This window comes from Mus musculus, chromosome 7, assembly GCF_000001635.26.
Source record: "Mus musculus strain C57BL/6J chromosome 7, GRCm38.p6 C57BL/6J".
NCBI classification, from domain to species: domain Eukaryota; kingdom Metazoa; phylum Chordata; class Mammalia; order Rodentia; family Muridae; genus Mus; species Mus musculus.
Window position 1 is genome coordinate 46,137,780 of NC_000073.6, and position 12,282 is coordinate 46,150,061.

General features: G+C 50.2%; 1 protein-coding gene across 13 annotated transcripts in view; it reads right to left on the minus strand.

Annotated features, from left to right (window-relative positions):
• Abcc8 (ATP-binding cassette, sub-family C (CFTR/MRP), member 8) overlaps positions 1 to 12,282 on the minus strand; it is a 75,517-nt gene that overhangs the window by 33,257 nt on the left and 29,978 nt on the right. For all 13 annotated transcript variants that reach the window (XR_001785506.1, XR_001785505.1, XR_882027.1 and 10 more), the window contains exons 11-12: positions 1,686 to 1,726; positions 180 to 325 (exon numbers count right to left, since the gene is read on the minus strand). Coding sequence is in view for 4 of the 13 variants with exons in the window: in XM_006540749.1 (XP_006540812.1) it covers positions 180 to 325; positions 1,686 to 1,726 (187 nt within the window). In the remaining 9 variants the exon portion in view is untranslated. The remainder of the gene's footprint in view (positions 1 to 179; positions 326 to 1,685; positions 1,727 to 12,282) is intronic.

The following is a 12,282-nucleotide window of genomic DNA, read 5'->3' on the forward strand; positions in this document are numbered from 1 at the left end:
GTTAAGACTAGTTATTCACAATGGCTACTGCCCGGGGAAGCCAGACATTGTGCTAATTGCTGTCTAAGCATCATAGAGCCTTTTCCCATAACAGCTGCTCAAAAGAGGCCCAGAGCACAGGGAGGTGTGTCCTGTGATGGACAGCCCTTGGAATGTCCTTACTAGGGTCTTTCTCTCACCTCACTAGGGCCTTGACGGTGGACCGAACCACACTAGACAGCAGGAACAGCGGTGTGACCAGGATGTGGAAGAGAGAGAGAGAGGCAAAGGCCACCGAGGGTGAGAAGTCTGACTCTTTGAAGAAGCTGACGTGGCCCACAAAGGTCTGTGGATAAAGCACAGGGGGCACAGGGTGACTCAGGGTGTGGGTCCCCTTCCCCTCCCACACCCAAAGCCCAAGGCTCTGAAAAGGAATCCCGAGAGCTGATCAGGACTGTGGGGAAGAGATGGCCATCTTCCTCAGTCACCCCATGGATAGGGGTGGGAAGGCTCCCTTCTGGTCCCACCCCTCTGTGCCAGGAAGAAGCAGGGAGGAGTCCTGGGATTGAGTCTGCCCCTGTTCCACTTAGAATTCTGGGTGCTAGTTTCCCTAGTCCTCAGTCTGGTGAAAATGTAAAAATAGTTGCTACAGCCTCGCCTCCCGGGGGGTGGGGGTGGGGTGGGGTGGGGGGGAGGGGTCTGTCCCTGGCTACCTGACTGGTTCTGTAGTACAGTTCCCAGAGCCCAGGCCAGGAATGAGCTCAATAAATCACACTGAAAAGTAAATTCCCAGGCATGCCTGGCGGCCTTGTACTCCGCACTGCTCAGGGATGCCGGCCTCAGGGGAAATAACAATAGCTTTTAAAAAGGAGCCTCAGTCATAGAGCTGATGGAGAGCGGAGACTGGGGACAGGGGGACTCCAGGGATCCCCAGGCCTTGCTGTAGGACATGTGACCTGCCTCCACAACTAGGCTGTCCATGGTACAGGAACTGTTCCTAAATCTAAAAAAGCAGGTTATACAACTGTGTTTGCGACACAGTCCTATTTCTGTAGACATGACATATCATCTGCTTTTAAAAGGATGAGAAAGAAACACCCTGAAGATGCTGAGTGGGGTGTGGGGCTTTTACCTCTGTTTTGACTCTTCTTCCTGATGGTCCCATCAATTTCCACAACAGATGGGTGTCATTCTTATGTGTTAACAAGTAGACAGCTACTTTAAAATTCCATAGAAAATATTCTGACCCCTTCTCTCCTTCTCCATATATATATATATATATATATATATATATATATATTTTTTTTTTTTTTTTTTTTTTAGACAGGGTCTTATGTAGCTCAGGCTGGCCTTGAACTCACTATGTAGCCAAAAGTGACTCTGAACTGACACTCCTGCCCAGTGCTGGGAGTACAGAATGTGTCACCACGCCCAGCTCATGGAGCCCAGGGCTTTGTGCACACCATCCATGCAGTCTACTGATGGAGCCACATCCCCAACCCTAATAGCTATTTTAAAGAGAAGGCTTTATTCCTTCCTCTAAGTACTGCTCCTTATCCTCCAGGATCTGAGACAGCGCCCCATCTGTGTGGGGCGGGGAAGGAGCACACCTACATTCACCCTCACACCCTGCAAGAGGGTGGGACCAGGATGTCTCCCCACCTGTCCCCTCCCCAGCCCCGTGCAGAGGGGAAAGGGCCACTTACAATGAGGACGGCAGCAATGGGGATAGCTGTGTTCATGAAGACTGTGAAGGAAGCACAAGGCGAGGTTAGGGGAGAAAGGAGAGGAGAGAAAGAAGGTGGCCATGATGGCCAGGGTAGTGCATCTGGGTGGAGGCCCAGCTTGCTGGGTGCAACAGCAGAGAGGGCACCTACAGCTCTGTCCCATGCCATCCTGGGGCTTTTTGTTCCTCTTACTCCAGCCCTTGCTTCTGTCCCATGAAGAGACAGTGAAGGAAATCCCACGGGAGGACCGGCACTCAGTGGCAGGGCTGAGCGGTGAGCAGCTTCTGTCTCAGGGCCTGCAAAGGCTGCTGCATCCTGTACTCCCAGCCCCTGCGCGCCCCTGAGCCGTGCAGAAGCTTTCTAGTCTGCTATGGTGTAGTCTCCCCAGGTTGTGATCTACTGGCCAGACACAACACTATGGCTCTTGGGAGGGATTTCAAACTCCTTCAGATCGAGGAACTGGAGACTGAAGGCACAAATGGGGTTCTTCCTTAGGTCTAGGACTTGGACTCCATGCTCAGGCTGGGTAGCTGCTATCTGGAGTAGAGGATCCTTCCTCATTCTCTCAGGGTCTGGTGGGATAGCTTAGTGGGTAGTGCTACCAATCTTGACAGCCCGAGTTCATTCCTGAAACCGACAAGGTAAACAGAATGGATTCCCACCGTTTGTCCTTTCACCCCTACATGTGTGCCATGGTGTGTGTGTGCACGCACTCGCATACACAAATTAACTAACTCAACTCAAAGTGTGGCCTCAGGCTCCTGCCCACCCTTCTCTCATTCCTTCAGGCAAGCCTGGGGAGGGGAGAGGGGAGGCTGGTTCTTCAATTACCCGGATTAAAGCCCAAAGACCAGGAGGCAGGGAGCCGTAGCCAAGCCCAAAAGCTTAGCTACTGGATATGGTCTTGTCTGCTAAACAGCAAAGTCTTTGAAACTTTGAAGTTTAGACGATGCCTGGCTGTGCCTTTACTGTAAGAAGCCTGCAGCAGCTAGATCCCGCAGAGATGCCGGGAGCTGCTTCAGAGAATCCCAACCTGGTGGAAGGGCACGTGCGATCCTTGCACTCAAGGGCTTCTCCTCAGAAGATGGAGATAAGTATTGTTCTCCCAGCCACTGATGGGAAGACAGAGAACAAGTTCCTGGGCAGAGCTATCAAGCCGGCAGGAAAGGCATTTCTATCGTTTCTGGGGCCATTTCTAATGTTTGTGTGGTTTGGTTTTTCAAGACAGGGTTTGTGTGTGTAGCTCTGGCTGTTCTCAAAGTAGCTCTGTAGATCAGGCTGGCCTTGAACTCACTGAGATTCACCTGCCTTTGCCTCCTGAGTTGAATTTCTAATCTAAAAAGAGAGATGGCAATGCCCTGCTATATGGCCAAACCCCTCCGGGTAGTGGGAGCCTTCTGTGAGACTCGTGGGCATTTGATCAATATTAGTATTAACTACGGCCATGTTTCAACTTCCCTTCCTGACAATGTACCCACATGATAGCACCCCACTGCTAAATTATGGTTTATTTCAGGAGTAGAAACATTACCAGTTACACCCATGGTACTGAGGGTCTGGGATAGGACATAGCATAGCTTCGACTGTCTGGGGAAGACACATAGCTGTCAGGTTTGCACCCTCACCTGTCAGCCCCATAGCCACCCAAAGTAGCATCACTCTGGCTGTCAGAGCCAGTCATTCCAAGGCACACTCAGGACCCAGGCTATAATCCATCAAGATAAGATTAAGATAAGAAGGACTTGGTGGCGGGAGCATTCATGCCTCGCCCTTCCAGCCCTACCCCCATCCAAGATCCCTCCATTCTCTCAGCAGCAGGGACTGCAATTTAGATCGGGGATTGATACAACTCACAGAAAAAGCAATCTAGATAGAGCTGCATATCCAGAGTGAGGATAGTTCCGACCTTCTGACCCTGTATCCCACATCCTGGGCGTTCATCCTGAATAAGCACTCAAGAGAAAGGAAGGCTAACACATCAGCGAGACGGTGCAGCCTCAGGACCATCACTGTAAAACACAGCTCAGCTGTAGCAGCAAGCCACCCAGAATGAGGTAGGCTGGGAACTTCCAATGAGGGTGGGCACCTTAGAAAGTGACGGTAAGCACCTCTGGGGGACACTTGGCAGGCAGAAAGTGTGTGATAATTGATATCTCATTCTAATGCATGTTTCCCCTGGTCATGATTTTAAAAATATGTATATTTTTCTGTTTTATTGCCTTTATTTTTAGAGATGCCTGGACTCCTTTGAGGAATGAGACAAGCTATAAATAAATTAAAAATGAACATTTTGGAGCTGATGCAGCAGTGTGGAGCCTGCGTGTGACAGAATTCCTTGCTGTGCTGTGCTGTGCTGTGCTGTGCTGTGCTGTGCTGTGCTGTGTGTGCTGTGCTGTGCTGTGTTGTGCTGTGTGTGCTGTGCTGTGCTGTGCTGTGCTGGGCTGTGCTGTGTGTGCTGTGCTGTGCTGTGTGTGCTGTGCTGTGCTGTGCTGTGCTGTGTGTGCTGTGCTGGGCTGTGCTGGGCTGTGCTGGGCTGTGCTGTGCTGTGCTGTGCTGGGCTGTGCTGTGCTGGGCTGTGTGTGCTGTGCTGTGCTGTGCTGTGTGTGCTGTGCTGTGCTGTGCTGTGCTGTGCTGTGCTGTGCTGTGCTGTGTGTGCTGTGCTGTGCTGTGCTGTGCTGTGCTGTGCTGTGCTGTGCTGTGCTGGTTGTTGCAGGAGAGAACTGAGAATGTGATTTTTCCAGTTTCCTCTCCCTCGCCTGGAAGGATGACCAGTACAGGAGGAAGGATGACCACTACAGGAGGTGCCGAGTCCCCTGTGGCGTGGGAGCTGGGGCAGGGGCATCACCAGTCGCTGTATTTCAAACCCCTCTCAGAAGATCACCCCATCACCCTGGGAGGGATGTGGCCACCTTGTGGGGTGTCAGTGGTGCAGACTAGGGGTCTGGGTCTGGGACTCTGTCCTCTAAGTATGGCAGACAACTAGGGGGAGGAGAATATGTAAGTGGACAGGTGTGATGGTTTGTATATCCTTGGACCAGGGAGTGGCACCATCTGAAGGTGTGGCCTTGTTGGAATAGGTGTGACCTGGTTGGAATGGGTGTGTTGCTGTGGGTGTGGGTATAAGATCCTCACCCTAGTTGCCTGGAAGTCAGTCTTCCACTAGCAGCCTTTGGATGAAGACATAGAACTCTCAGCTCCTCCTGTGCCATGCCTGCCTGGATGCTGCCATGTTCCCACCTTGATGGTAATGGACTGAACCTCTGAACCTGTAAGCCAGCCCCAATTAAATGTTGTTTTTTATAAGACTTGCCTTGGTCATGGTGTCTGTTCACAGCAGTAAAACCCTAACTAAGACAACAGGCAACTGCTGTGGGGTGAAGACCTGAGATCCCGTTTTCCTGTGCCACACACAGCTCCGCAGGGGTCTCCAATGGAAGAAGAGGTGGGCAATACAACGGAGAACAGATTTCACTCTAACTCTGGTGCAGAGTGGGTGATTCCCTTTGACCAATTAAGAAGCAAAAGAACGAAAGCCAAACACAAAGCACGACAGCTTTCAAATTTTTGGTGTGAGAAGCGTGAACTGTGGGCTGAGTGACGTCACATGTCCTGGTTCGCTTTTATTGTCCACTTGACACAAACTTATTCCGGAAGCCAGAGTCTCCCTTGAAGAACTGTTGATCTGAAGGGCTGTGGCCTTATCTGTGAGACTGTCTCCATGATGTTTGGTAGGAGAGGGCCCAGCCCACTGTGGGCGGCACCATCCATAGGCAGATGTGCCTGGCAGAGCCTGAGCAGACAGCAAGCTGGGAAGCAGTGCTGCTTCTCCCCATGGTTCCTGCTTGCAGCGCCTGCTGGAGTTCTGCCCTGCCTTTTGCTGTGATGAAATGTGACCTGGAAGTGTAGGCACAATATATCTTCCCCCCCCCCCACCCCTGACTTTGCTTTTGGTCATGGAATTTATTAAAGTAGCAGAAAGCAAATTAGAACACTATGTGTTTGACTGTGAGTTTGAGTGTATGTGTATATCTGTGGGTGCATATATTTATGTATGTGTGAGAATGTGTGTATGTGTGAATGTCTGTGTGTTTGTGTCTGTGTGGATGTGTCTGTGTGTTTGAGCATGTGTGCGTAAATGTGTGTGTGTGTGTGTGTGTGTGTGTGTGTGTGTGTGTGGTTTTTGACTGAGACAGGGTCTTACGTATTTCAGGTTGACTTTGAGTTCATTGTGTAACTAAAGATAACTTCAAACTCCTGGACTTTCTATCTCTACATCCCGAGTAAAAGGATTGCAGGTGTACGTCACTACACCTAGCGTGTTAGGGTACGATAAATCTCGTGTGTCCAGGCCTTAAAAGCCACTCTAAAAGCGAGGCCTGTCTGCAATGGTACAGGGCTAAGGATATTGGAAAAACCCATTAGGAGTTACTCACTCCACTCAACAATTATTCTTCAGCACCTTCCCCTACTGCAGTCTTGGTCCCCAGGCAAACGTTGTGTTAGCCTTCCCCGCTCGCTCCCACTGCCAAGAAGACAACCCACCCAAGCCAAAACAGAGCCTTTCCTGGGCTCCCTCGGCTTTGTCCAAGGAATGCAGTTTGGCCTTGCGGGCACCAGCCTGACACCGTAATACCAGCAGCTTTTCATTTCCTAAGTTACCATCAATATTTCAGGAGTCATGTGCCGGAGAGGCACAGCGGCCATTTGTGCACTGGTTAACTCCAGCTTTGCCTCTTGTGGAGGGAGGCCAGAGGGCAGACACTCAGCCTGGTGCTAGCGGCAAGCTGTGCTGGCAGGAAGGGAAATTATGTGTTTTGCAGTGCAGTGCATGGGGCTATTTTCCATCCCATCTGACTGTCAGCAAAGGCAGCAGAGTGGAGAGGAAAGCAGGGGCCTGGTACCCGCTTGCTGGAGGCTACAGAAACGCATCAGGAGGCTCCCAGCAGGACTGACTTCTGCTCCAGGGCTAAGGACTCTCCTTGCTCCTCAGTCAACCTCCCTGCCAAACTAGGTCAGGGTACACATAAGTGACCCTCAGTGGCTGCCCTGATCGGCACAAGGAAGAACGGGTAATGAAGGAGAAGAGCTGGGAAAAGGAGGGGCCCAGGAGCTGGCTGTGGGGTGCACACCTAGAATCCGAGCACTCTGAAGGTGGAAGCAGGAGGATCAAGGTTCAAGACCATCCTCGGTTACATTGCAAGTTCCAGGCCAGTTGTGAGGAACGGTCTCAAAAAGACAAAGATATAAACAAAGACAAACCAAAAGTCTTAGGCTTCCCGATAGAACAGGATAGTAAGACAGGCAGTGCGCGGAGTGTGGCCAGCCACTATGCTGTGACCTGTGGACACTGTCCCCTGTCCTCACACATGGCTGAGTTGATTCTCTGGCCTTTTGATTATCAAGACACAACCTGAGACTGTCACATTGCCTGTCTGGACCCCAGAAAGGCACAGAATATTGGCAGAGATGTCAACCACATCTTTAGTCTACCTAAGCTCCTTCCGGGGCTTCCTGCTCCAGAAGTAAACCCAGCGGCCTGACACATGACACAGAGTTTTCTAGAGTTGGTCTCCCACTGAAGGAAGGATAGTTGAGATGGAATCCACCACTGTTTTGGCTACCTGGAAGGTCTTTTTGCCTGGGTGTTTCTTCCTCACCTGGGGAACTCACGGTTATCCTTGGGAAACTACCATGGGTGTCACCTCCAGAAGGCACTCTGACACCCACCATCTCTATGACCAGGTTGGGTACAACTCATAACTTTTATGGGCATCCAGAGTGCCTCCTTCTGTCCTTGCCAATCACTGCACTCTTTCATGGACAGCTCTCCTATAAACTATAAACAACATCGGGCTAGGACCACTGTGTCTTCTCACTCAGTGACAAACACAGGGCCTGACACATCGGAGACAGTTGGTAACTGAGACAGTCAATAAGCATTCAAAGGAAATGAAGCCACAGGACCAGGCGAAACGAAGAAGACAGGGACACCTGGGACTGATCTTGTGGCTCTAACATGTACACTGCCACTGCTGATCTTCATAGCCAATGTCCCCTGAGACCGTGCGGACTACGCCCACCCCTGCCTCATGCTCGGGCTTTGGTAAAGCTCAGTACAGAGAGTGCTCTGCCATGGGCCTGAAGAGGGACTGGTGGCATTTTGGCTGGCAACTCTCACTCCTCTGCAAATGGTGGAATGTGGAGTTCCTGTGCCTTTTAGCTGCCAGGGAAAGACACCAGATATCTTGGTGACCCTGTCAGTGAAACCATCATAAGATGTCAGAAGGAATCATGTCTGCCATACAGCCTACCTGCAGGGTATGTATACAACCAGCCTGGAAACCCATCCAGCACCCCCAGGATGCGCCCCATCTGGAGATAAAACACCAGGGCTCTTTCACGTTGCCCGGGCTCCATGGCTGGCGCCACGGGTGAGAACATGAGATTCCCATTAGCTCAGCCTAATGACCTGTACCTTGATCCCTGGAAACAGAAGCCTAGGAGCCCAGGAAGGGGACAGTGAGAACCCACTTGAAGCACGAAGCACGCATCTGCAGCTAGGAGACGCCTCCACCCGACCACTTCCTCTCGGAAGAGACACCCTAAGCAAAGGCAAATATGCCATGCAAACAATGCTGGGCTTTCTGCATTCTGCTGAGGGACAGGAGAGCTGCACTGAGCTGTGCTTTTATATGCATTGGGTTATCCCACTGCTCTCCAGTCTCCACTGTATTGTTCTATATTGAGACTAATGTGTGTGTGTGTGTGTGTGTGTGTGTGATGTTGCTCCTTGAGAGGCATCCACTGTTTACTTTTTTTTTTTTTTTTTTTTGGTTTTTCGAGAAAGAGTTTCTCTGTACAGCCCTGGGTGTCCTGGAACTCACTCTGTAGACCAGGCTGGCCTTGAACTCAGAAATCCGCCTGCCTCTGCCTCCCAGGTGCTGGCAATAAAGGTGTGAGCCACCACCGCCCGGCCACTGTTTACTTTTTGTTGAGACAGGCCTCTCCATGGAACCTGGGCTTGCTGACTAAGCCAGGCTGGCTGGCCAGCCCACTTCAGGGAACCACCTCTTTAATGTCTCCCCAGCGCTGGGCTCACAGGCGCAGGCCCCACTTGCTGACTTACATGTGATGCTGGGACTCGAACTCAGGCCCTCACGTTCCTGCAGCGAGTCCTTCACTAACACTCGCCCTCCCCAGCCTCACGGCTGACTTTTTGAAGTTCCTGCATGAGAGAGAACTCACCCAAGCTGTCTTTTGTGTCTGGCTTACTTTTCTAGCATTCTTGTGTACAGTTCGGGGACTATAGCTCACAATGACTTCTTATATATTTTCTGAACGACTAAAGACTATCTCCAAAGAGGTTACCAGGGGCAACGGTAAGGAGGTGGGTACACTAGTGGCCTGGTTTGATGTATGCACATTCTGAACACATATTGAAACCTCAACTGTATCTCATAAATATGTATGATTATTTTATGTCAATCAAAATTTACACACAAAATGCTTAAAGGGATGGAAACGCTAGCTGCTCTGATTTAATCATCACATTGTGCATGCACGCATGAATTATCATGTAGCACCCCATACATAAGGACAATTAGGATAATAACACTATTGCCTCCCCACTCCCCTTCCAGGGACCAGCCTGTGGTGCCCTGCTTGTCCCTTTAGGCCTGTGGATAGGTCCAGGGCTCTGGGCAGCTCCTGCTTAGCTCCAGAGGCCCTTTCTCTTCTGAGTCTTTCCTCAAATCCTACTGAACCAGCGTCCCAAAGCCTAGGCTGATCTCCCAAGATCCTGAGGGAGGATCAGCTGGGCTTCAGAGGGCCGGGCACTAGCCTGGGGACCGGGCTGCTGCACACTCACAAAACAGGTTGCCCTTGGAAGTAAATATAACTTCCCAGAAAGAGTAGCTGCCACCTGCCTTCAATTGCACATACTGTGGCTGTCTTTACCTTGATACCCACTGTGCCTAGAATGTTGGGGACCCAGACCAGACTAGAATGTTGGGGACCAGACCCAGAGTTCCTTGCTGTTTCTCTTCCCCCTCTCTATGTCAGCCATGGGGAACCTGTCTTACTATCTGGGCACTGCTGGGAGAGGGTGTGTCCTAGCTATGGGAAGACACTCCCTCCACCACTCTTGTTCCTCGCTATCGGTTTCTTTATCACTCAGGGTAGAGCTATGGTAACACGCCAGCTCGAGGCTGGGGAGGCAGGCAGAGCTGATGAGGACAAGGCAGAAGCGGGCCTGGGAATGGGACACTGGCTCCTCTAGATGTCTGCTCTAATGACCCTGTCTCATGGAGGATGAACGGAAGACCGGGAACTTGGCTGTGCCCATGGTTCTATTCTGAGATAACTGGGTCTTAAGCTTTCCATTATGAACACACATATGCCATTTATGGTAGATGACCTAGCCACTGCTGACTGGACCAGGCTCTGTCTGAGGTATCAGATACCATAATATAGCTAGACCTGGTGGGCGTGGGGAGCTGTGACTATCCCTGGTGCTCAGGGCCAAGCTTTCCTTGTGAGGGTGGTGGCCACCTGGACCCATCAGAACCTCCCTCTAGGTAGCACAGATGCCATAACACATAGATGACCTGGGCTAACAGTTCTACTCTCCATAGCCCTATAAAGAGTCTATCTAGGAGACATTCCCGTCATGTCCTCCATTACAGGCCCCAACTCACTACCCCAGAGCACCCTGACGAGAAACACTGTTACCAGGGTGTGATGGTTCAAGCCTGGAATCCCAGCATTCAGGAGGCTGACGCAGGAGGGTTCTGTGAGTTAAAGGCCAGCCTGGGCTATACAGTGAGTTCTAGGTCAGACTGTACTAAAGAGTAAAGATCCTGATCAAAACCCCACCCCCAAAGAAAATGAAGCCACTTCCTGTGAAGGCGGTGGTCAGTACTGACCGTCTCGGAGTTCCTCGCCATCTCCTACTCCTGTTACAGCCTGTTCAAGATTGTCTCCACAGAGAACACAGCCTCATGATGCACCACGGCCCCAACCCTTTCACTACATGTAGCTCCCCGGCATTCTGGAAATAACATGTGGAGACTCCATAGGGTCTACTCTGAGCCACACTGGCCCCCATAAGCCTCAGTGTCCCATGTATAAAACAGGTGCCCACATTACAGGAAACATCTTCTATTGACCTTTCTTGCTAAATCCTATACAATTTTCAAAATATGGCCTCTAAATCACAGATTCTCTCTTCAGCTATATTAATTTGATTAACCTATACATTGAACTGGATTGCTCCTTCCTTCCTTCTTTCCTTCCTTCGTCTTCCTCCTTACTCTCCCCGCCTCCTTCTCTCTGGGGCAGAGCCATTCTTACCAAAATGGCTGTTAACTTGGACAGGTCAGAGAAGTAGACTGAGTCTGCCAGTGGCTACATGGCTACAGTAGTGGATTCATGGGAAAGCAGCCACCGTGGGATAGGTCCCTGGAGGAACGAATTAGCATCAGCTGTGAATCAAACTTGGACCAGAGCCTTATGACCACCCAGCCTTCATCATCCTCCTTCTGGCCAGGGGACTGTACACTGAGTCAACGACATAACTAAAACTTTAACTTCTAGAATGTTCTTTTTTGTTTTCTTCCCCTGATAATCTCCTTATGTAATCTTGTTGGTTTTGTATCTTAAAAAAAAAAAAAAACCTCTCTAAGAACCTCTCTAGTCCTATCAGACATGCTAACTTTATTATCTTTCTTTAGGGTGACTTATTATTTTAAGATATTAAGAGAAAATTACTGTATTATTTGTTTGTTTATTGTTGTTTGTTTTATTTTGATACAGGGTTTCAAGACACTTAGGCCTCAAACTTACTGCGTAGCTGAGGATGCCTTTGAACTCATGATTTTCCTCTCTCTACTTCCCAAGTTCTGAGAAATTACAGGTGTATGTCAGCATACTTGGTTCTCTTAATGTATTTTGTTGTTTTGTATTTGTGTATGGTGTGTAGGTGTGTGTGTGCGCATGCGCACATGTGTGTGCCTGTGTGTGTGTATGGTATGTGTGTGTCCATGTTTGTGTGCATGTGTATGTATATGTGTATGGTGTGTGTGTGTGTGTCTGTTTGTGTGCATGTGTGGGTATGTGTGTGTATGTATAGTGTTGATGTATGTGCATGTGTGTATGGTGTGCATGTGTTGGTGTCGGTGCTCTCGAGTATGAGTGCTAGTGCACACATCCCATGTGCAGGGGTCACAGGACACTCTCTAGTGTCAGTTCTCAGCTTCTCCCTTGCTCCTGACTGGGTGTCTTGCTGTCTGCCACTGCATCTGCCCATCTATCAGACTCATGAGCTCAGGGATTCTCTGGTCTCTGCCTCCCAATCATCATGGGAGCACTGCAGTTATAGACACATGCGATTGCGTGGCTCTTTGTGGGTCCTGCTAACTCAAACTCAGGTCTTCACTCTGGCTCAGCGGCTACTTCACCCACTGAGCCGTCTCCAGAGCCCTTTCTTATGGCTTTGAACCTGCTAGCTCTCTCTTTGATAGTGAATCTTCTCTGCTGGATTTTAACTTCTTTGTTAATGGTTAGCTCAGTGTTCGAC